The sequence below is a fragment of the Aedes aegypti genome, chromosome 1 (assembly GCF_002204515.2).
Source record: "Aedes aegypti strain LVP_AGWG chromosome 1, AaegL5.0 Primary Assembly, whole genome shotgun sequence".
NCBI classification, from domain to species: Eukaryota; Metazoa; Arthropoda; class Insecta; order Diptera; family Culicidae; genus Aedes; species Aedes aegypti.
The window spans coordinates 136,840,063-136,866,878 of NC_035107.1; the positions used below are offsets into that span (position 1 = coordinate 136,840,063).

The window sequence follows — 26,816 nt, forward strand, 5'->3', positions numbered from 1 at the left end:
TACTCAAACTTTGCATAAATTCTTAGCACTAGCGGACTGTTTAGTACTTACTATTCCAACAAGACTGTTAACAGTTACAAGAATTTGTGAATATTCGAGTTGTTAGACTGTCCAGCCGATGTGGAATTGATGGAAATGATTTCCTTCACCATCAGCTGCTACATGTAAAACTTAACACAGCCATCAAGCCTGCTGGGTCGTCAACGGAGGATCATGTTCAACACCATTGTGGCCAATCCATACTCTTCCGAATCGTTCCCGTAACATAGCACGGAAAATGCAAGTCAGTAAACGCGTTCGCCTTCTGATTCAACGGCCAGCAGTACCGCTGAGTCTCAGGTTGATCACTAACATTACGAGAAGCTAGGGCGAGTTACAGATTGTAAAGTTTACAAAAATGGAGTTAACTTAGTTAAAGTTAACTGGAGTTAACGGAAAATAAATTGCGAACGCAAACACTACGATTCGCTGTGCTGCAAGCAAGCCACATGAAAGGAATGCATATTCAGAGCAACGAGGTACACCGAAGATATTATTCGACCAACGAAACCTACAGCTGGGTATCCCGCAGAAGATCAAGGAAGGGAACAGTGGCGAAGACTCGTTTAAGATGGTGCATCTATGGAAGTTTGAATAAGTTTGAAAAACGGACGAAAATAGCTACCACGTGTGCGAGTGCGAATACGAGGAAAAACTGGATCGCCTTATGAAAAGTTACTTCAACGCCGAAGATTGTCCGACCAACTATTCAGAGAAGCTGAAATGCAAGGAAGAATCAAAAGCACGACGATTCATGGAGGAAACGACGATAAGGGCGAGCGATCCATTTGCGACGGGACTTCTCTGGAGATCCAATCTTGTAGAGTGGCCGAACAGTTACTTCATGACCCTTCGACGCTTGTAATGCAGTGAGAGGCGAATGACTCGCGATCGCCTTTTGAATCCATCAGAAAATCAGCGACTACCAGGGGAAGAAGTCTGCTCATCGAGCGACTACAATGGGCTTACGAATGCTGATCCCTGACGGACCTGGTATCTTCCGCTAGGCGCTGTGTACAACTCTAATAAACCAGGAAAGGCGCGCCTTATTTGGGATGCAGCAGCAAAAGTCGACGGGACTGACATCGCTCCCTTCCGTGCAGTTCCGGTTCCGACAGTACCCAGTGCACTATGGTCCTGAACAGGCATTGCAGAATTCGCTCTCATTTGAGTATGAAAGCACGATCAAAGCAAGCAAAGAAAAACATCCCATCTGTTGCGGTCCACGATCGCCATTGTATCGCAAGGTGTAACAAGTCTGATAAATGGAAGCAGCGAGCGAGAGCCCCAAAGAGGAAGCGATGATAAAATCCATTTTTCTCGCTTGTTTACCGTTGGAGATAGGTGTTTTTCTTTACTGGTACGATAAACAATCCACGAACTTCCAATAGCAATAGTGTCTTCCAGGCTTGGAGCATGTTTTGAGGGGTTTTATCATGCACTACTATTCCCCAATCTGATCAAAGTTGTAGCTTATTTACGAATATCTTATAGTATTTATATACTAAACTCATAAAATATTAACTTTTCCTTCATTTATTAAGGGAATAAATGAAAGTAAGTATACGATAAACAGTCTCTCGTAATGTGCAGCATGTTATGATGGTTACAGAGAGCGATACGTGAAAGATTCTCTCAATTTTCTCAGGATTCAATCCCTGATCATGACTAAGGATTCTGAAATCATGAACTCATTTAATGAAAACAACCATTACACGATAATTAATTTTTTTTTTTTTTTTTTTTGAGTAAAGTGTACCGGCCGCTTGGGCACGTCAGGAGTTAATCATCAATATTAACCTCCTTTTCCCAAGCAGCCTAGATAGCCGCGTAGTGTCGGTAGCGGTTTTTTTTTTTCCAACTGGCTAAGAATTAACACTACGGAATGGGGGGACGGACCTGGTGTAGTGGTTAGAACACTCGCCTCTCACGCCGAGGACCTGGGATCGAATCCCATCCCCGACATAGTCACTTATGACGTAAAAAGTTATAGTGACGACTTTCTTCGGAAGGGAAGTAAAGCCGTTGGTCCCGAGATGAACTAGCCCAGGGCTAAAAATCTCGTTAATAAAGTCAAACCAACCAACCAACACTACGGACTGCCTGTTCCGGTGGTAAAAGTCCACCTCACAGGTGACCTCTAATTTATGGTGTGATGCGTACCGTGCCTAGGAATGAATGGTTAGGGGGGTCTAAATAAAACCTAACCGCTAACGGAGCCTGTGGGGTACCAGGGCGCCCTCCACAGTATTGAGTCCTTCCTGTGCTACCCGGAGCAATGGTGCAGGTGACCTTGTGTTTCTCCGAGATAATCGGCTGCCCTTCTTCATTTCTGAGTTAACTACTAGAGATGTATGTGCTGTCACAATCGATGTTTCTGTTGGTGACCTCAACAGGAAATACGTCTATTGTTCGGTATATTTACCACATGATGAACCATCCCCAACGGATGACTTCAAACGAGTTGTCGTACATTGCGTAACAAAAGGCCTTCCGCTGATTGTGGGCAGTGATGCTAATGCTCATCACCAAGGATGGAAAAAAATCACCTCTAGCGACTAACAACATAGTATTTGAATGGTCGAAGAGGGCCGTTGCTCTTGCAGAAGCATGATTTGAACAGCTCATCACGCGCGCATAGTAAGGATAAATGGAGCATCTGATGAACTGTTTGTCGCGGGACAAACCGTTTGTCGGATGTTGTAACAAACCGCGATTAACATGAATCAGAACGCGTTCACGGCATAATTTTTCACCCAAACCATACCCGAATGACATTCGAATCTTAAATGACATACCACAAAGCAGATCGCAGAATAAAAACGTAAGAATCCCCCAAAAGTTATGACTTTGGTTTGCGAACAATTGATCGTTAGCACACATGCCGAGCGATTCATTTTTTGCGGAGCGGAGTTTGTTGTTAGGACTTGACGACTAACGATTAATCGTTGTTGCTATGATCGCACGATAAAGAACAACCGCGATGCATCATTTATTTTGTCATGATCACTAGATTTCCATCCTTGCTCATCACATCATCTGGGGCAGCTCAGATATCAATTTGAGAGGCTCCAGTCTGATGGAATACTTAAGTAGTACAGACCTTGGATTACTTAACATAGGCAATCGCCCAACCTTCATGGTTTCCAATAGAGAAGAAGTGTTAGACATAACGCTCTGCTCGAATACAATCAGTCACGAGTTGACGAATTGGCATGTATCAGATGAGGAATCATTATCTGATCATCGCTACATCTTCTTTGAACATTCAAATGTAACTGCACAGACTTTGCGTTTTAGGAATCCCCGGTCAACAAACTGGGAACTCTATATTGAATTGGTTGCGACCAAATTTCATGGATATTCTCCGTCCATTGAAAATCCAAGTGATCTGAATGATGCAGTTAATACTACAACATCCTACATTATGGAAGCTTTTGAAGAAGCATGTCCTCTGCGGTCTGTAAAGACTACAAGAGGGACCCCATGGTGGAATTCCGATCTGACTAGACTCAGGAAACAATGTAGAAGGAGTTGGAACAGACGCCGTTCAGCTGGATCAGAGTCGTTCAAGTCAGCTCGCAAGGCTTACAAGAAGGCTCTTCGTTCTGCTGAACGATCCGGCTGGAAAAACCTTTGTACAAATGTTTCCAGTTTGAGTGAAGTCAGTCGGCTGAACAAAATCCTGCAAAATCTAAGGATTTCCAAGTGAACGAAATTCGATTACATAATGGTGACTTTACTTCTTCCGATGAAGAAGTTTTAGAATGTTTATTCAATACACACTTCCCCGGATGTGTGGACATAGCATCTACGGATGAACCAAATGTCTTTTCATGTAGTTACGAGTCTCTGGCCTCGGCTCGCAGTATCGTAACTACTGAATCGATTCAATGGGCACTTAATAGTTTTGCTCCTTTCAAATCTCCAGGAGCGGATGGGATTTATCCTGTTCTGCTCCAAAAGGGATTTGAGTTTATCAAACATGTTTTGAAACAGCTACTTGTAAGAAGTTTTGCTACCGGGTACATTCCCAGATCCTGGCGTGATATTACTGTAAAGTTTATCCCGAAAGGAGGACGTGCGTCGTATGAAGAAGCGAAGAGTTTTAGACCAATCAGTCTGACCTCTTTTCTTCTGAAATGTCTGGAACGCATTATCGACCATCACATCCGTGATGTTTATTTGGCAAACATGCCTCTTTATGTGAATCAACATGCTTAAAAATCTGGAAAGTCCACTGTGACTCTCATACACAAAGTTGTTTACGATATCGAGAAAGCATTCGCTCAGAAGCAATCCTGCTTGGGTGTTTTCTTGGATATTGAGGGTGCCTTTGATAACGTGTCTTTCGATGCCATATTGGAAGCCGCACGAAACCATGGGCTACCTACAATGATTTCCAATTGGATTCATCAAATGCTCAAAAACCGACATCTCTTCTCGACATTGCGTCAAGCAGCGATTCGAAAATTGAGTGTTGGCAGATGCCCCCAAGTCTTATCACCACTTTTGTGGAATCTCGTAGCAGATACGCTATTGAGGCAACTCAATAATTGCGGTTTTCCAACTTATGGATTTGCCGACGACTATCTATCTTTGATAGTTGGTATGTGCATAAGCACCCTATTCGACCTGATGCAAAGTGCACTTCAGGTAGTCGAGAGTTGGTGTCGCCAATATGGCCTTTCGGTTAACCCGAATAAAACATCTATTGTTCTTTTTACGGAAAAACGAAACCGCGATGGAATTCGACCTTTACGTCTTTTTGGCACTGAGATTAATGTGACTGATCAAGTAAAGTATGTCGGAGTCATTCTAGATTCCAAACTTTCATGGACACCTCACATTGATTTCAGAGTCAAAAAAAGCTTGCATGGCCTTCGGTCAATGCCGGCGAACCGTTGGTAAAACTTGGGGCCTCAAACCCAAATATATCAAATGGATTTACACAACAGTTGTTCGACCAATATTGGCATATGGATGTCTTGTGTGGTGGCAAAAGGGTGAAGTGAGAATAATCCAGTCAAAATTGGGCCATCTCCAAAGGATGTGCTTGATGGCGATGTCTGGTGCGTTCTCTCCCACAGCAGCGCTCGAGGCCCTTTTCGACGTTGCGCCACTACACATACATCTTAAACAAGAAGCACTTTCTTGCTCTTACCGTTTATGGGTACTGGATCTACTGGAGAAAAATCCAGTTAATCGTAGATCTACACACACTTTGTTGTTTCCACTTTTGGTGAATTGGGACAAAATTGTCCTTGCTCCAAGTGATCTCACAATTGCTTGTCACTTTCCTTACAGGACATTTACCACACAATTCCCTTCACGGGAAGAGTGGACGTCTGGCTATTTGGAAAGAAGTATATCAAACAATATAGTATGTTACACTGATGTCTCCCTTCTTGAAGGTAGAGCTGGTGCAAGAGTATACTCTCGTGAGCTAAGGCTGAATCAGTTTTACTCACTTGGTAGAAACTGCACCGTTTTTCAGGCGGAAATATTTGCTCTTTTGTGTAGAGTGCAATCAGCACTTCAACAGCGCGTAATGGGTAAAGTCATATACTTCTGTTCAGATAGTCAGGCTGCTATAAAAGCTCTTGCTTCGGCCAACTCAAGGTCGAAGCTTGTTATCGCATGTCGAACTCAAATTGATTCCAATTACTTGGTAAACACTTATTAAGTGAAACTGAATTCAGAAGCCTGAATCTTCAGGATATTCTGTTATTCTTAACCCGCTGTGGTAATGAGCTATAGGCTCTCTTTACGCTCATGCGTTTTGCAGTGTCCTTTTTAGGGCGCTGTTCGAACCCATTGTGGTATGGAGCTACATGCTCTCATTTCGCTTATGCGAGCTTCCCTCTTCAAGGGACCCCACTCCTATTTCCTCCCATCTTTCCCTTCCCTTTCCTCTCCCATCGGGTAGATGATGAAATAGGCTCAAATATGGCGATGGCACAAATCTCCCAACTGGTGGGGAACGTGCCTTTGGAGCCGGCCTTCTGATACCTGATACCTGATCATGACTAAGGATTCTGAAATCATGAACTCATTTTATGAAAACAACCATTACACGATAATCAATTTTTCAGTTTCGGAATAAACCTTATTCAAGCCAAACGAGTGCCACATCTCTAACAGGAACGCGAAACATCTAATGATTTGGAAAATCTTCCCTGAACTCACAAAACCCTGGGCAATTGTGTTGGCGATAGGACAGTCCTTGACCCGCCAAGAATACCATCAAAATGATGGCAAAGATCTGAATAGCATGGTCTCCACTAACCCTTTTTCACGTATGTTTTTTTATACCGAATTACATTTCCAATATTGATTTATATTGAAATCAATGTCAAAAACAGGAATTAATCGATATGTATTTAGAAGTTTAATGACACAAACGTGGTTGTATATTTAAATTGGTGTTTGTTATATTTGTTTTAACTGAAAACACTTTCGTTTGTGATTTTTTCCTACAAAAGTGTTTCTAAACCAGGAGGTGCGGTTCAAATAGCGCATGTTCTGGCATTCGGCGGCTGAGTATGAAATGTTATATTACGTCAACTAAAACTAAAGTGGCAGCCCCCTCAACGTGATGTAAGTAGCGCGACCTCGGTAAGGAAGCATACATAATTCATTAAACACCAAGAACAATTGAGAAAAAGAGACAAACCTTATTTTCGGCAATCGACAAGGACTACGATTGGAAACTCGGTACCTGGAACGTCAGGACCTTAAATGAACCTGGACGAGTAAGCCTGTAGGCCAGTGTTTCCCAAACTTTTTTAACTTTCGCCCCCTTGAGGCCAATATATTTTTGCAATCGCCCCCCTGATACACTTTTGAAATTTGATCGATATATTACCATAAGTGTACCGAAAATTGATTAAGTTATCAAGTCTACTGGTGTAATATGTTAAACATGTGTGGTTTTGAAGTATATTATACTCCCAAAAATTTCCTCGACTCAATTATCGACAAACCTATTTGACATACTTTTTTAATTTCAATACTTACAATAATTGATTCAATATATAATATAATACTAACCTAGATGTGTATTACAGACTACTGGGCCTGTTTGCACTGCAATAAATAGATTTGGCCCATTTTTTGTATTGCGAAACTCAATTATTCGATTGGTTGAAAGTTACTTTCTTTTGAAAAAGCAGTTTTTTTTAATTACGCCAGTACAAGTTTCTCCTACTTGATGATCCCTTCAAGTTATGGAGAGTTGACTGTAGGTTTCAGAAGCTTCGAATAATAAGTGTTTGAAAATTTTAACAAATCCAAAACTTTGAAAAACCTTTGGAAAATCCAGAAAATTTTCAAAACCTTTTTTCCCTGCAATGTAAAATTTTGTAGAAATTTTAGTTAAAAGAAATCCAAATTTTTATCTAAAATTCTACGAATTTCAATCCGTTTTTGATAATTAGTGATTTTTGTTGTGTTATATTATTTCTGAAATTTGCTCATAAGGTAGTATTTACTATAGTAAGGGCACCAAAACTCGTAACATTGACTTCCAAATTTTGCAATGCTTCAACCAAATTAAACATTAAACATCAAATTATTCTTTTTATATTTTAGAACCAATTTCTAAAAAATTATATAAATTTTCACATGTTGTTTATTTTTAACCTCTCTCTCCGCAAAATAAATATTCAAATCGTTATAACTTTTTTGTTTTTCAATATTTTTGCACCATTTTTTCACAAGTTCTCAAAAAACTCTTCTATTTTATAAATCCGTGTCGATATTAATTATTGGTATTCTGGTTTTAAAGATATTCCGATGTTTCTTGGGGGACCGACATTTTCCATATAAAATGGCTTTGGCGGCCATTTTGTTTTTGATCAATTTATCAAAAAAATAAAATGTGGGTTATATAATGCCAGGTAATAAGGAGCTTTTCTGAAAAAATCATACAAATCGGTTCAGTAATCTTGGAGATATCTGAAAATTACGATATGATGTTTTTTGAAGTTTTTAAGATCTTTATTTGTCCAGCGTGGTTCCAGATACCTAAATGGCCATTACTTAGAAATGGCTGCACCAAATTGCTTCATATTTTCACAACATACTCTCATTAATGTATTATTCCGTAGAGTGAATATCCGAATACGATTGGAATTCTGTAGCCTGAGAAATTTACGGGGGGTTCTAATTACCGGTCGGTCCCTCATGGAATTTTGGAATATCTTCAAAACCAGATGACCAATGATCAATATCGACACAGATACTAAAACTAGAAGAGTTTTTTGAGAGCTTGTGAAAAAATAATGCAAAAATATTGAAAAACAAAAAAGTTATAACGATTTGAATTTGAATTTTGCGGTAAAAAATGAAGCTGCCGGTAGAGGGGTTAAAACACCTTCAATGCTATCTGTGACTACAAAAAGATACAAAAAATGTTTTTTGAAAAAAATCATTTATCAATTTGTAATTCTAGTGTTAAAATAGTGAATTAATATTTGTTTGATATATATGATCGTAATATGAGCACGTTAAGAGGTACACATAGAGGGAAATAGATAGATGTGGAATCAATTGTTATTCAGAGTATTGGAGCGTAATCCTCTATTAAATTGAGTGATTTCTTCAAATGTTATGAATCATTGTTTTTAGTTTATCACATTTTCGCCCCCTTTTTATTCTTTTCGCCCCCCAAATTCCATTTTACAATTAATCGCCCCCCTGGAACTGAAAATGGCCCCCAGGGGGGCGAATTCGCCCACTTTGGGAATCACTGCTGTAGGCTCTTGAAATGCGAAAAGTTAACGTCTGCGTGGCTGTTATTCAGGAAGCGGTGGCTAAAATCTGAAGAACGTGAATTCGGTGGATCCCGTCGTTAACACTGCTTTCAAATATGACATCTACCACAGCCGTGGCGTTAAAACTGAACACGGAGTCAGTTTCATAGTGATCGGGAAGCAGATGAAGCGTGATATTAGGTGAAAGCCAGTCAACAAGCGGATCTGCGTATTGAGGATTCGGGGCAAGCTCTTCAACTACAACCTGATCAAAGTCTATGCCCCCACTAAAGACAAACTCGATGATGTGAAGGATGTGTTTTACGAATGTCTCGGTAATACCTATGGAGAATGTCCAAAACACGGCGTGAAAATTGCCATCGGCGACAGTAATGCGCAGGTCGGCAGAGAAAACTTCTTCTGCCCTATCATTGTTACGGAGTGCCTTCACTCCGTTACTATCGATAACAGCCTACTTTTAGTGAACTTTGCTGCCACCAGGGGGATGGCCATCAGTGGCACCTATTTTGCACGCAAGGGTAAGCACACATGACTACACCCAAAAGGCGAACTTTGCAACTAAATCGACCATGTTCTGGTAGTCGACCGACATTTTTCCAACGATCGAAATTTCAGGTGTCATAATATCGACTCAGACCACTATCTAAGCAAAATCCGAGCACGGTTGGCGATCGGCATTCGTTGCGTTTCAATATTTAATGACACATTCCAGCGTAACGCGACACCACGAGGAACCGACTTTCATTATCAAATTAGGCATGTTCTCGGAAATATGCCTTGTGACCATGTGATAAAACAGGTTTTATATCATGCATATTAAATGTACTTGATGTTGTGACATTCATTTTGAAACATAACTTTTTAAATTAAATAAAAAGTAATTAAAAGCAGTTGCATTTCGTAACGCGACACCATCGCTGAAATGCACTTTTTCAAACGTCACTCTAAAATCGCCTAGCGGAATTTGGGGCAAGTGTGCCATCTTAAGCAAATTGTTCTCTAACTTTGCCTAAAGCTTATAAAATCCACTAATTTAGCCTCATGACGTTAGTTTCACATCTTTTCATAACCACTGTGCCATTTAAAAAGAAAATAATTTCAAAAAGTATTAGTTTTGGAGCCTTTCAAATATCGTCCAAAATAACCGATTTTTTGACACTATGGGGCAAGTGTGCCACCCATATGGGGCAAGACGGCCATCGAATGAACATCGCATGTAATTCTACTTGAAATGAAATTTTATTTATTTTCTATTAATATTACTTACAAAGCAGACGCTAATCGATAATTCAATAAATAATTTTAAGTTTACCGTTATAAGGGGATGCTTTATAACAAGGTTCAAAACATGCGTAATTCTTTATTACTCAATTCGTATAACTAAAATGGTTATTTTTTTCTCCATTCAATACAATATATGTTTATCGCTTACATTACGGCGAATATCTGTAAAATTAAACTAGATCAACACTAAATAACGGTAAAATAGTGATATGGATATATAAAACGGTACTTAATAAGCCGAAAAACATGTTGTTATTGAATATTTTGAGAAAAAACACTTTGGGGGGCCAAAATGTCAGTTATTTCTCTACTGAACTTCAGAAACTACTACTGGTGCCTCATTTTGGTTTATTATTATGATTTTTGTTTACTAAATAGGTGGCACACTTGCCCCAATAAGTATACATTTCAACCAAACTGGATTTCGTATGTAAAACTAATTAATTTTTTCGTTCAAATGCCACAATAACTTACACATTTGAATAGTTTAACGATGTACAGTACGTTAGAAAAATCTGTTAATAATTTACCCTTCACCATGCTATTTAGATACAACAAAATCTTATAAAAATCCACTCAAATTTGGTTGCATTTCCACAAGTCGATGTAAATATGTGAAAAATAGAGCAATTTTCATCATATTTTGATCATTGTAGTATGAATTATAAGGGAACATATTGTTAAGCTCAAAAATAAAATATATATTGTAGTTTTTATAAAAAGCAGGGGTGGCACACTTGCCCCTATGGCACACTTGCCCCAAAGTCCGCTATATCTGCTCTGCTATAATTTTTACAATCCGGGTTTGTCCTAGGCAATCCTTCTATGTATTGATAAGAATCAGAGTGTGACTTCAAACTCGATGGAAATATTGAATAATTGCAGAAATCATTGATTTCATTTTATGAGCGCCGCGTTACGTTTATCTTCCAACAGGGTTCTGCAAATGGTGTCGCGTTACGCAAAAAGCATTTTTTATTTTTATTGATAAAATCGGTAATGTTGCTTTCGGGTTTCAGAAAAAATGTATATCTAGTATTGTTATTTGTTTAATACATTCGACATTCTGCCCCACAGTGGGGTAATTTGATCCGACACTGGTTAAAATTAATTTAATGTTTCTGTGAAACCTTTTGAGAATGTCGTGCTTTGTAAAAGCGTAGATGGCACTTGTGGTCACCTTATAAAATTGACTGAATTCTTTGCAATAATGTTAAGATATTTCTGTGATTTTTAAAGAATGTTTCTGGTACAGTGCTTTCGAATGGCGGCGCGAATAATCTTGAGCTTTGATACATGTTATAATGATTGAATATGATTGTAAAATAAAATTATGTGAACCTTTCAACGATGTACTTTTAAAAGTATACTTTCGGCAAAGTCGACAAGCAGACATTTATGATTGTCGGAACTATCCGATATTTAATAACACAGTGGAGTTAATGGATCTGATAAATGGTTAAAATTATTAAAAAGATTCAATAAATTATTTTGAGAATATTGTTTCAGAAATCTGTAGACGACCATAAAAGCTTCCATGATGGGACGAAAAATATGTAGAGCTGCTGTACAGTGAGGTAATTGTACTTTTTTTTGGGTTAAATTTTTAACCGTTCCTTTTGAAGATGATGAGAATATCCGATGTACATTCGATTTTTAAAATCTGCTGGTTCAGACAGACCGTGTGCAAGTGTTTATGATTTACTAATGGTGGTCTGAAGGATACAGAATTTTGTGGCACAGGGGTGTAATTGAACCAGATATTGGGCCAATAAAATTTCAACGTAGCCATGTAGTATTTTGAGGATCATGTTTTAGCAAAATTTTTAAGGACGTTTATGGTCTCAAAATAGTGATCTGAATATCATGGAATTCTACCGCACAGAAGAGTTATTAAATCAGATTATTAGGCAAATCTGTGAATACATTTTAACTCATAAAATTCAGTTCCTCAATTATTCAACCGATTGATTTAAGCGTTGGCACAATTCTTCTGCAACCTTCCACGTTTTAGTGAGAGGTAAATAGGGTAGGTGTACCAGTTATGGACATTGTGAGTCCCTATTTCGCCATACGTGATCACTTTAATGTCTTCAAATTTTGAAAATGTTTGTGTGTTGTAGTAGTTAGATTTAACATATATCTTGATGTAAAAACATTCAGAAAGATTTAAAATGTGATAGTTATTAAAATTTTATATATGGCCAAATAGGGAACTACTATGGCCATAACTGGTACACTTTCCCTATGTTTCTTTTTTTTTCTTCTTTGCACAAAGCTCTGGTTTTAGGTCTGGTTTTAAGAATGGTTGGTTAATATTCATAAAAATTATCAATTTATAAAATTATCCAATCAGGGCATAAAATCCACAAAACTCTCGCATACTCTGAGATAACGCCCTAAAAGCCATTGGTAGCCACGTGTGTAGTTCATTGTTTCTAAGCCAAAGGAAGAATAAGCATCCAAACCAACATCACGGGCAGGTAGATAATGATCCTTTCTTTTCCATAGCGTTGTTAAATAACATGAGAATCCATTCTAATGCTCAGAAACAACGAGCTACACACATGGTTACCAATGGCTTTTAGGGCGAGATCAGAAGTTATGCGAGAACTGGTCGTAAAAATCATCCTAGATCACTGCGCGTTTTTTTAACACGTAAAAAATCATAATTAGAGAACATATAAAATTTGTAATACACGTATAATTGGGGGCATTTCTTAGCCGAGTGGTTAAAGTCCGCGGTTACAAAGCAAAGCCATGTTTGGGTTCGATTCCCGGTCGGTCCAGGATCTTTTCGTAAAGGAAATTTACTTGACTTCCCTGTGCATAGAGTATAATCGTACCTGCCACACGATATACGAATGTGAAAATTACAACTTTGGCAAAGAAAGCTCTCAGTTAACAACTGTGGATGTATCATAAGAACACTAAACTGAGAAGCAGGCTCTGTCCCAGTGAGGACGTTACGCCAGGAAGAAGAAGAAGTATAATTTGTATTGAAACTAAACACCACCTTGATCACCGAAGTTTATTGCAAAATTAATCAAATTAATTTTTATACAACGTAAAGGATGAACGTTAACATAGATAATTGAAAAAGAAAACTACGTGTCTAAGTTGATTTGTACGAGTTGACCATTTTTTACGGTTGCTGTAGATCCTCTCAAGAGCTTTATAATGGCCACCTATATCCAAGAACAATCTCAATCATCCGTTATGTTTAGTAATAGATTTCTGTTATGTTTTGAAAAAAAAAGCGCACTGATCTAGGATGATTTTCACGAAATGACCATGTTTACGGATGTTCCGGATCTTCCGGAGGTCATTATTGTGACCACCTAGGTCCATGAACAATACAAATAATCTATTGCGTTTTATAATAAGGAGTTCTGGTGAGTTTGCAAAAAAAAAACTGTCTTGGATTATTTTCATGAATTGACCATTTTTACGGATATTCCGGATTATCCGCTGGAGAACCACGTTGTTTACCATCGAAGCCAAGTATTCCACAACATGTAAGAGACTATTCCTGCACTAAACGGCACCTGTCTGATAAGATTTGGGTCACTAGCCAGAGCTACTTGAGCAGATTTGAGTGAAAAACAAGAGAAAACAGACATACCCAAATTTTACAAAAACGGGGAGGGTTTTAGTAGGGTGGCACCAACGCTGAAAGCTAGTATAAGTATTTCCATCTACTAAAAATCAAAAATTTTGAAAATCGGTCTTAGCATTGCTGAGAACGAGCATTTTGAAATTTGTAGTTTCATCCTGAAAATTTACGGTGAAAATTACCGTAACGCGATACCAAAACTTTGCACCTAGTGTAACTTTTCGAAGAATGGTCCGATTTTAAATCTTTTTTTATGGAAACACGTATCTTGACGAATAGAAAGAGAATCCAAAATATTGTCTTTCATGTTCTGCATAGCTTTGGAAATATTTCAGAGTTTGAATTTTTGATATTCTGGCGTAGATGTGCGTGGAATGTGTCTAATGCTTATTAGAAGATGGTGTAGTAGCGGACTACCATCAGAAGCTCAACGAGCGGATTAGTGAAATCAACGAGTACATCAATCTCAGCGATATGTGGGAGTCAGTCCATGGAGCGGTGAGCAGAGAAGCACAAACAGAACTGCTCAATGAAGACCTAGGAACAAATGGTTCGACTAAGAGTGCCAGAGAATGACGGACGAAACGAACGTGGCTAGAAGCTGGATGGTGGTTTCTGGTACCCGTCAGAGCAGAGAGCGGTACAAGGAAGCAAAGGGAGCCAAAAAACGAATCCATCGCAGGAAGAACATGAAGCATGTAGAGGCAGTAATTGCTCAGGCGCAAGAAGCTGAGGGACAGAACGATATGCTACGGTTCTACGAATCTGTCATGTCATGTCATCTGTGTGAGGGAGGAAAAAAACAACGCCGTCTCCCGTCAAGTGCAATCAAAATCATATTTACTTCTTATTGCTCACTATGAAACACATATGAACATCAAGAAATCAATAGCAGATTGCCAACTATATATAGGTATTCAACTTATTAAAATGTGAAATCATTTAAAAACACCTAGAAATTTTAATTACGTTTACCTGAATTTTGACGAATTATCAGTTGAAGACAGGTTCCCTTAACTTTTGGGAGCTCGCAATCTAAGCCAGCTGTCTTTACTCTCTCTTTCTCAGGATAAGATTCTGCACCGGCCAGAAACAAGTTACGTACACTGATGATTGATTCAGTTCATCAAAATACTTGATATCCCTATATTTATGTTTATGCAATACGTGCAGTGTAAAAAAATATCACAGATCGCCTTCCTAGCAAATTGAATTATGTTTTGCTGTGTGCGTTTGAAATGCAAATATCAAATGCGGGAACACCAAATACGGTAAGATTTTCAACAAGAAAGGCGAAGTCAAAATTCGATTTTCTTTGCTAAATTGGCGGTGATATGCATCATGGTTGCTAAGTATCCTTTGGTTAGTGTTACCGCATTTGAAGCTTAGTTAGATTCGATTTGCACGTCAAACGCAAACAGCAATATCATAATTAACACATAACCATATATTTTTAATGTTGTTAATGTTCAACTGATTGCTGGCAACGATTAAACACTTATATTTTATAGGTACCGCTTGCCTGCACACAAGAACACTGTTATCGTTCCACTGCTCGGAAGCACATTGCAAACAACCATCAATTTTATTGCTTCGTTATTCTCTCCCGCATAATGATGGAAAGGACACAAGATGCTTTATTGCTTCAGGCGGATATCATACGGTTTTTTTGCTGGATTTCCTATTTATATGTAGGGTTGCGACTATGGACAGTCCGATCTTTACGAACAGGATAAATCAAATCACAGAAACAGTCCTCCTAATCTAGTTTAGGAAGTAAAAAAAAATGAACGGCTTTCAATGAAATTTTAAACAATGAAAGGAAAACACAGGTGGTGTGTGATGCCAAATTGCTTTAAGCTCTAATATGCTACATAGGTATTTAAAAATATGTTTCTTTTCCTCAACTGTGACACTTCTCGTGCTAAGTTTTCGTAATCTTCTTTTTTCTCAACGGCAGAAAAGTGTGTTCCAGTGCCTATTAGAAAATTGGAAGCTTTATCGGCTTGACGACAAGAGCACCCTTGGATGAGATAAGATGAGAAGAGAGCTAAAATCCTTGTTGAGCGCTGGCTGGTGGAGTTTGATTAATTTAATTGCTTGCGTATCTGGATCTCAATACAGCTATTATGTAAATAATCGACTAAGTGACTTCGATCATCTGGCTTTACAGTCAGCTTTTGAAACTTTGATAACTTATATCTAGATACCAATGTTTTTGACCACATTTACATTGATCTAGTGTTACATATCTCGATATTTTGTTAAATATTCCTTTCAGGTACTTTGCTTGATGGTGGGTTTTTAGATATTCTTTGGCGTTCTGTTTAAAATTTGCTTCCTTTTTATACTGACTGTTGCTCTACAGTTCCATTGTCACGTTCATGTTCGTTTAGCTTAATGACGAAATCAGCTTAAATGTTTATGGAAGCTCCAATTCACATAGTACACTACTTAAAAGTTAATTGAATACTCTCAAATTGTATCGGTCATCATCATCCCCTGTATCTGCTCATCAACAAGTCAATAAACGAACCTTCTACAATAAACGGTCAAAAAACCAAAATAATGGAGAGAAAGCAAACAGAAACGAAAAAAACGCCGTAAGATGATTACCAGTGACAGACATTTCTACTTTCCCGCCAGAACCAGCATTAAGGTTGGCGAAAGCCATAATTCCCCCATCCATAGCAAATGACAAAAAACGTTTGCCAGTCGCACATCTCTCGGTGAACTAAGCCACTTCGAAGCATTTCATTTATTCGATAAAACGTAATTACATTTCCTTTTCGTATCTTCTCTCGTTTCATTTCCTAACCTAACCATCTTCTCATTTTCCTGCTCTGTTCTCTTTTTCTGATTTTTTTAAAGGTATCGTTAAGCATATCCATCCTGCTGTCGTTGACTGTGTTCTTCTTGCTGCTGGCGGAAATCATTCCACCCACCTCGCTAGTGGTGCCTCTGCTGGGAAAATTTGTGCTCTTCACCATGATCCTCGATACATTCAGGTAAGCCGATTTTACCCACAATTTCCTATTCACACACATACACACAAACCACAGCACAGTGGCGCATGGACGGAGAAACTTTAAAAACTTATGTTTTTAAAAACTCTCTTTAACAATTTTTACCAATGAACGATGATTTCCCATAATTATAGATTGATTAGTTTTGTTTTAGAGTGTTGGCAGCTTCATATAGGGGAATTAGGGGCATAATGGACACGTTAAGCAAATGTTCGTTTTGAGACCATAAAATGCCAATATATTTAATTTACCCGTCGCTATTTTTAAGTTTGATGTTAGTATGACGTGCTACATTCATTCATGATGATAAAAATCATATCATATGTCAGAAAAGCGAGATAGAAAATTTGGTCGAAAACAAGGCTGGTAAAAAGGTATCGGGGCGAAATGAACACCTGCATGAAATTTAGTGATTCCAATATATTTAATGACTGTCAATCGTTCCAATATGTAAAAGGGCTCTTCCTCAAACATAATAACTAAAAAGAACCTTTCTGGGTTCGTTACTTTGCACAAAAATTGGATTTTTCCTCGGACTTGCTTATGTGTCAATTTGAAACTGAGAAAAACTTCAAGTCAAATTTTGAAGGACAATTGAAGCAAAAAATAATCGTTTATACCGTCAAACCCTTCAAATGCAATACAGATTTCATGCGGTGTATGAACTTTTGATGAAGTATGCATATTCTCAGATATTGAGGGGGTGTCCATTTCGCCCCGTATGTTCATTATGCCCCTAATCCCCCTACTAACAAACCACAAACAGCTGTTTCTCAATAAAATCATAACCGATTTGAGCTCAAAAGGTTTCATTTGAAATCGTACACTCTTAAATTATTTTACAGGTTCCTGTAAAATCTCAACAGCTGAACAGTTTAGTGAAATAAATTAACAGAGTACGGAAAATTTTTACAGTATTCGTTAAAAATTCACCGGAACCTGTAAAATTTCGACGAAATTACGGTGTTTTATTTTACCGAACTGTTCAGCTGTTGAGATCACGGTGAAATTTTTCCGTTAAAATGAGCTGAGTGTGTAGTTCTAGGTCTTCGATATGACGATATCACTATACAAATCTCGTCCAGCACATCGTTGATGAGCAGTATGTGGATTTTCAATATCTTATAAATAATTCTCTCTCACCTATAAATAAAAAAAACGTTGTTTTGGATGAGCAATCATTACTCGTTTGAAATTTAACTGTATTTACAAGAAAAAAGCTGAATATGTGTCTCTAGTGAAAAAAATTGCAACAACAAAATGTTATGTAATAATAGACCATGTATCCTATTGGATGAACAAAAAATCTAGAAAAAATGTACTAGAAAATCAAATTTCCAATATGATGTTAATGATTTTCAATCGATTTAAGGTTTTTTCCCAACCTTTGTATAAAAGCGCGCCACTGTGCACCGACTGAATGGGCCGTTTCACTGTCTGGGAGTCTGGAAGCATTTGAGTGGCTGGAGATGACGATGTGCCGGTGAATGTGCGCACACAAATAATTAATTTTATTTTACGCCTAATTGAATTTCCTCGCCCCAGTGTTACACCTCTTGCGGTAGTGTCTCTCAATTAAATGGTAAATTGATTTTACTAAATCACAACGCTCGCGTAATTCTGTTCAACACCCAGTACAAAAACTGGAAAATAATACAGTTCTTTGCGAAGTAACTGTATTGGCGAATTACACACAACTGTATGGAACAATGTTTACGAATTTGTGCAAATACCACTACCAGTGTGAATATGCATTTTTCCTTCAATTATACTTTCTAAGATTCCTTTTGAAAACACTCCAGCTTTTGGAATTTCTCCTAGAATGCCTCTAACGAAAACGTTTACAGGGTTTGTTCCAGGAATTTCCAGTGATTCCATCCGGAAGTTATTCAGATATTCAAATCCAAGAATTTTTAATTCCTTCACTAATATTTCGGAGGATTTTTTCATACCGTTTTGATTCATATTACGGACACTTAAGGCCTCAGTGAAGTATAACCCAGCTTGGACCATACAAAATAAATCATTCGGTATGATTTTTTAGCGTTATCGAGCGTCGGAAGCCCTTAACTTTCGGATGGTGGGTAAAGAATACGCGTCCGCAACTAGAATCATTTTAAATAAATCAAAACGTGTGGCCTTTTCATGATTCTTATTCCGGACGCTTCCTCACTTTTGCCTCATATTCCGGACGCTTTGATTCGAATTACGGACAGCTCATGATAATCATTAATGGAACAGTCAAATCATCAATTGAAATCGTTCAACCACTTAAGAGACGTCTAAGGTAGTTGGGCATTATAAATTAGCAATGATATTTATGGAAAAAACTTAATAAAACGAGCCTCGAAAATGAGAACTTTTGGACGGCGAAAATTGAAACATTTCGTGTGAAATGTTTCCCATACAAAGGAGAGTGTCCGGAATTTGAAGCTGTCCGTAATATGAATCAAAACGGTACACTCCTAAAAAAAAAATCGTTGTTAGATGCTTTGTTTTCAGAGGTTAAAATTGCACCCGGCAACACCTGTGTTTAATCACCTTATTTCATCTGAACTCATGCTTACATGTTTCATCTATCTTCTCCCAACAAACCAGCATATGTGTCACCGTTATTGTGCTCAACATCCACTTCCGATCGCCTCAAACGCACACGATGGCCCCGTGGGTCCGAACGATCTTCATCAACCACCTGCCGAAGCTGCTGGTAATGCGCCGCCCCATCTACCAGCCCCTGCATCATTTTAGGTGAGTATCCGAAACTTGGCCGAACCAAGCCCATCCAATTATGATTCTCAATCGTTCATATTGTTTTTTTTTTTTTTTTTCATTTTGTGTTTCCAATTTTCTGTTCTGTTCTATGACAAGGTTGGGAGCAAAATCAATGTAGGCTCCCAGCTTGTGGATATTACTCGAACTAAGATGGATGTTTATGTTTGTCTCAACAAATTGATGAGATTGAGACTTTATGTTATTTCAATACTGAGTTTCAGCAGCATGAGCGTCTTAATGAAACATGAAAATCAAAGTTGAGTCTAGTACACGACACTAAAAATGGCCTTACAGTTTGGGTGGAAATACGTGTATCTGTCAAAGGATACAAACTCTTGCGGAATAAAATGATATAGTACTAAATTTGTTTTTCGTTTAATTATGAAAATCATACCTCACTGCAGTTTAATTTGATCACATGAAGTTTTTTTTTGCACTTTTGATGCAAAAATGTTTGGATACAAATTTTAGAAAGCACTTTGTTTGATCAGACAGACTAACTTTTGACCAAAGTCTGTCAAAATTCGGAACATTCATTAAGTTACACGACTGTCAAAACTCAAATGGGTTGACCGCGAAGTTTAATTTGACCATTTGAGGGGAAAATAACTACCGAAATATCAAATTTTAACTAAAAGTTGAACGAATCGGTGAACCTTTCACAGCCTCCACCGACGAATCTTCTACCTGAGGTGCGACACTACCTCTAGTCCAACACATTATTACTTGCACAACATTTTTCATCGAGTTAATAAAAAGTTCGTGTAATAAGATTATTAAGATACAAAAAAAATTATGTTCTAGTTAAGCAATAAGCTTTAATCACAGACAAACAGACGTAACACTTAGAACAAATTTCGATCAAAACCATAGTCACGAGGACATGTACGCCCAATGCTTAAATCGGTGTGTTTGGCCGACAGGCCAACAGATGATGGTAGTGTGTAAACGTCAAACACGAACAAAATCGATGCGAGCGCTACGGGTGGTGGATTAACCACCTACAATATTTTTGAATTGACCGTTAAAAAGATGGTCGATGGACAATGATGCGAGTGTGACGTTTGTTTGTCTGTGCTTTTATTGTAATTTCAAATTTATGATTAGAATAAATAAAAACAATATTCAAATGATGCCTAAGTTTTCTAGCGATCCACACACTCTGGGCTTCGAGCACCACTGCCCTAAAATTCTAAGAAAACACACTGTACTCAGAACTAAAAATGGTCACAGAATTACTAAAGTACTAATGTGCATCCATGACTATTTTTTATCTGCCTCTCTTTCATATGGGTTTGACGGAACAGGATTCAGTGGATTACGTGACCGGTAGGAAGGAAATCGACGGGAAAATCTCGGAAAATAATCGGACCAAAATAAGAACGCACGCGGTACTCTCGAATGGCGTTTTGTTAGATAATAACAACAATCAAAATACATCATACTGAAAGGTTTACCACACAATGTGGTTTATGCTCTGGTATGGCAGATGCCCTGCCTGGTGTAGAGGGATGACACGTTGTACTCCAAACACTCCTCCTCAACGGTCAGCCCTCGGAGGTCGAAGTCCAAGTAACTCCGAGAACCGACGGTGTTTCACAGCCCCAAGTGGCATTGTCAGCACGTCGGCTCTCATTTCGTCGGTTTGGCAATACTTCAGCTTTACGGTTCCTCGTTCACACAAATCCTTGACGAAACAACGCTTAGTCTCGACATGTTCCGACCTTTGTTGATCTTTTCCGATTGTGCAAACGCTAGACAAGCGTGGTTGTCCTCATGGACGACATTCACGGTCAACTGGCTTTCCCCCAAATATCCCAACAAGCGTTTCATCCACAGAGCTTCCTGGCAAGTTTCTCCCAACGCAATTATCTCCGCCTGACGGCGACTGACCCATGATGCGATACCTCCGGCAAAGAACGTTGCAAATCCTATCATTGACTTACGCATCTGTGGGTCTCCTGCCCAATCAGCGTATGCAACAAACTCGTTGGTCTCGACGCCTCCTAGCTTCAAGCTCCAGTCTACGGTGCCCTTAAGGTAACGGATCACTCTCTTAGCAGCCGTCCAGTCATACTCAGCGCTGACTGAGCAAATTTTCTCCCTTAAAATCGACGCTCGTGCAGCTACAGTATCGGACATATAAAATGCACCAAAGCCGTTTCCCCACACAAAATAGTCAACTTCAGAGAGCTATATCTCTGCCGTTTCTCAACCGATCCTTTTCATTTTTTCTGTGACGAACTACAAATTTCCTCAGTTTTTGAAAACTATTGAAAAGTTGTGTGAAAGCTATTGATTCAAAAGTTACAGATGGGTTGAGCTTTGACATAACAACTGCACCAAGACACAAAGAGATGTAGCAGAAAAACTATGCGTCGTAGCATCTTGGTGTCTTGAGCACATTTGTTAATTGCATGATGAGGACCAAATGCGCTGAAGACACCAAAAGGATACGACGCATAGTTTGTCTGATACATTACTTTTCGCCTTGGTGCATTTTTTATGTCAAAATTCAACCTATCTGTAACTTTTAAACCAATTGTTTTCACACAACTTTTTCAATAGTTATCAAAAATTTGTAGTTCGTCACAGAGAAAAATCGGTTGAGAAACGGCGGAGATATAGCTCTCTAAAGTTGACCATTTTGTATGGGAAAACGGCTATGGTGCATTTTATATGTTCGATACTGTATGTCGGGTCTTGCACACACTGCAACGTACATCAGTGCTTCGTCGATGCTCTGGTACTTCGAACTGTCTTCCAATATTTCGCTTGTAGCTGTGTTCTTGAGGAATCCAACTTTCACAACAAGTTTCTCGATTGTTAACTATAGACTCCGTCAGAGCCTCGCTGTACTTCCAGATCCAAGAAATGCTTCGCTTCGCCGAGCCAGCTTATCTCGAAGTTCTTCCTCAAAGCCTCGTTGACACGCTTGATTTCAGCCTCACTCTCGCAAGCGACGAGAAGATCTTCGACGTATACGATGAGATAAATCCTGATTCCGTTCCTTACCATAGTGAACAAACTTCGTTGCTTCGTTAAAGTTCACCGGTTCCTTCACCGTGTGGGTAGCAATACCCACCTCATAATCTCCGATATGCTTCGGTAACTTGCCACGAGTCTTCCGAGTCGTGCCAAATTTGGAACGCTCGCTGGAACATCTTCTTGCTCAACTGGTTTTTCAGGTGGCTCCACATTCACTATCCGCTTCGCTTGAATCATCCTCGGCTTCATTCATATCTTGCTGCTCATCAGCCGGCGCCAAATTTCACATCGGCATCCAGTTCACCTCGTCGTCTGTAGGCTCCGAAACAGTCTTCGGCTGCGACACAGCTTCCTCCTCCTCAAGCTCGACGAACTTGGCATCATGACTAATCGTAAACTTCTCGGTCTCCAGATGCATAAAACGGTAGGCCTTGTGCTGTTCGGCGTAACCGATGAACGTGTGCTTACGAGCCGGAACGTGAACCCATGCCTTACAGCCAAACACCTTCAAGTCGGGTTTCCGCCCAAACCACTACTCAAAAGGCGTGCTGTCCACCGATCGCGACGGTAATCGATTTTGCAAGTGAGCAGCCGTCATCGCCGCCTCACCCCAATACTTGTTGTCCAGCTTGGCGTCAAGGCGACAGCCACCCATCTCCTGCAGTAACGGTTTCTCCTTTCAGCGACGCCGTTTTGTTGAGGAGTATAGGCAGTCGTATACTGTGCCTTTATACCCTCTCGCTCAAAGAAACTCTTCAAACGTTCGTTGCAGTATTCCCCGACGCCATCCAACCTGGCAACTTTCGGCTTTCTTCCAAAAGAGTTTCAACGGACCTGACGTACTCCATCAGTCGATCCGGGGCGTCGGATTTCTTTTCCAATAGGTATTGCGAATCTTTACTTAAATCCACAGACTGTCCAACAAGTTGCGCGCCGGTGGCCCATGCGCCGACTTGTGCGCCAGCCAAAAAGTAAATAAAGAAGTGTCAAAATATCTCACCGATGAAGTGAATCACTTTTAGGGCTCGAGTCCTAAACTGGAGAGTGAGTATCATTGTTAAATCGATACGGAACGAACGGAATAAAAACGTACGGAATAAAATTGTTCGCACGTTCTTGTTTTCAACTTGAAAGCGATTTAAATTGTTTTAATGACTCACAACTCGGCTCATAACCGATCGACGCGCAACTTATTTGGTGGTCTACGATTTTGAGAAAAGATTCGCAAAGTGCCCAACTAGTACCAAACCGTGGCGCGTAACACAAGAAGTATATAGTAAGTGATCGAAATGCTAAAAATTCTCGAGAAGCTCAATACACAACAGTATATCTACTGTGATCGTCGATGACAATCATTTAAAACGGCTTCCACTCGGCGTGGGGATTCGCATCGGACTGCACAAGTCCGTGTGCACGAGGTCCAAAACTTGCTTGGTCTTCTTCGTAGCTGCCTACGGTATCGGTGTCCTGGAGAGCTTCACTTCAATACACGGCTTACACGTCATACGGTCGCCGCAGTCCTTAAGCACCATTCCATCGCAAAGCCTCTCTTTATATATCTTCTCTACAACCGACGGTTCCCGGTGTCCGAACCATCTGAGCCATTGGTGTTGGCACCACTCGCTATGCCGCTTGCATTGCACCTCCATCGCAGACTCGGGAATCCTCAGAACGTACAAACTTCAACTACGATCGCCCTTGGCAACAACTTGTCCAGCGACGTTAACGATTTCGCAGCCGTCCCACTTAAATCCAACGGTCAGTCAACTGTGCCACCGACAACAACCTGCTATTCAGCGTTGGCACGAAGAGAACGTCTTTCAGGGTGATTTCCGATAAAGCGATTTGCTGTTTGTCATGTGTCGATTAGCACCGCTATCGATTACCCAGCAGCTTTTCGGTTGCTCCTCACCGACAAGAAAAAGAACTGCATTCGAATGCTCCGTGGTAGCCTGCTCTTCTGCTTTTGGATAGTACATCGCGGGGAGGGGATTTTGTGAAAAAAAAGAATCCAAAAATAGTGAGTTTTTGATTAATAAAAAATAAATAAATAAATAAATTAATTAATTAACTAATAATATCTCAGAACAAGTTTTATACATAATTATGCTTTCTTCGATGAAGATATTCAACTGGGACAGGGCTACTATAGTATACAGTGGTTAGTTGGGAATTTCATCGCATAATGGCGCTAGCTCAAACACATGGTATTCTGATTCCCCTAAGCGCATATGATGTTCTGTAACTAGATCCTAGGATTGTCCTAAATTCTAATGATTTGGAATATTGATATCTTCGGCAAAGTTGCTCATTAGTCTAAAGGCTATGAATAACATGTTTGCTTTGTTCAACATTCTACAACTAGGAGGCGCTAGCAAGCTTCAAACATTTCCTACTCACGTGTCTCATGATGCAGATGAGCTTGAAAGTATTTTCGCAAAACTTGTTTGTTGGGTATAGAACTATGTGCAGGCACATTTAGTTCGGTATTGTTTAACTATGAGACGCTACTGAGCGTAGAAAATTTAAAGCTTGAAAATTGGCTTATGTAATTTTGAAAGGAGTCAGTTGTTTTCGGTAAAGTTGTACGTTAGATCAACGGCCATACGCTGCATGTATAAATTGTTAATCATTATGCCGCTAGGAGGCGCTAGTGAGCATCACATATTTTCAACTTATATCTCACGATGCAAAACAGCTTTTAAGCTAATGTTAACAGCAGAATTGTTCGTTAGGTTTAGGACTTTATGTTATTACGTTATTCTGCCACTAAAAGATGCTAGTAAGCATCAAAATTATGATTTTTTTATATCTACCGATGCAGATCAGTAGTCAAGACATAGTCTTCTAACATAACTCAAACTTGAGATTTATGAGTTTTTAATATTTGAAGCTCATCAGCGCCTGCTAGTGACAGTTTGTTGAGTTTAGCAGACATGCAGCGTATAGCCCTTGATTGAATTAGCAACTTTGCTGAACTTATAAGTCTTCTGTATCTTGACATATATTTAATCGCATAGCTCATATTATGAGCTTCATTTTGTAACATTTTCTGAGCTACTGCCTTCCTAAGGGGTGCGGTCTCGAACATTTTGGTCATTCAATTTGAACACAAATTTTTCCACCAGTGCTGACCGTGGTTTGTTTGCTTGTATCGCAGGAAACCATTTTCAAGGTGCACACATACAATACTTCAAACTTAGCTTCTGCAATTTGATGAGAGCAATAAGTCCAATAAATCAGCTGATACAGATAATTTCTGACCGTATGTTGGTTAAAATTTATTTCACAAAAAATCTGAAAACATTACGCATCAATAAGACCAAGTAGAACGTTTCTTCAACAGTTGGTTGTTTCTGTGTCTCATAAAATGTATAACATTTTTTAACGTGACAAAATAATGACCGCACACTCCTAGGCATACACGGATCGTTTTGATGAAAATTTGAGCTTGACAGCAGCCTGGCTTGTTGATATCCAGTTCGCACCCTCAGGTGCCTTCATACGGTAATATTTCCAACGTACCACTGTAAACTATGGTGGCTCTATCTCTATTGCAAATCTCCACCGAAGAAAGTATAATTTTATACAATCGTATCACCGGATAATCGAGTCCGAACTGCATTGAAAATCGTACGCAAATGCATTTGGCCTAGTTTTGAGCTTTTTTCCAGGAATTTCAAACAAACCTGAAAATCGAATCGATTTAGACTGGCTTCATATAGGGTTGGTGTACCCTTAGTAGACAGTCCCTTTAAGTCGCACCAGTGGCTTTTTACGGACGTTTTGCCATGATTTTTTATACAATTCGACTATTGTTCCTACATGCTACTATAGGTATATACTGTATATAATAAGAGAAACAAAACAATTCAAGCTTTTTAGTGGAATACCTATTACGCGTATCTATCAGAGAATACAAACTTCAGCGGAATCAAATGGTAAAGTACAAAACCCTGTTTTCCATTTATTTAATATGTTCTATTGAACAAAAGAAAGAAATAATTTGAAACTTTTTTGCATCTCGAAAGCTTTTGATCCGTTTTTTGTTTTGCTATACAGGTTTTGTGAAAAAATGATTTTGAACTATGTTTTGCCTACGCCGCGAAGCTAGTGCTACTATACGCACACGTGTTCGTATAGTGACACAAGCGATAAAATGTGCGATTTCGTAGTTTTCATAGTTTTTTTCCACAAAACCATGATAAAATGCTTTCAGATGGTGTAAAACTAATGCCGTAGGCTTTATTTTTCGATTTTATACAAATAGGGTGCAGAACTACTTCCATGATTCATTTTGGCATGGGGTTTTTT

General features: G+C 39.1%; 1 protein-coding gene across 1 annotated transcript in view; it reads left to right on the forward strand.

Annotated features, from left to right (window-relative positions):
• The window catches only part of LOC5564067 (acetylcholine receptor subunit alpha-like), a 698,646-nt gene that overhangs the window by 640,989 nt on the left and 30,841 nt on the right, over positions 1-26,816 (forward strand). Inside the window, exons 7-8 of the mRNA XM_021848318.1 lie at positions 16,588-16,724; positions 19,341-19,490. Of these exons, the coding sequence (XP_021704010.1) occupies positions 16,588-16,724; positions 19,341-19,490 (287 nt within the window). The remainder of the gene's footprint in view (positions 1-16,587; positions 16,725-19,340; positions 19,491-26,816) is intronic.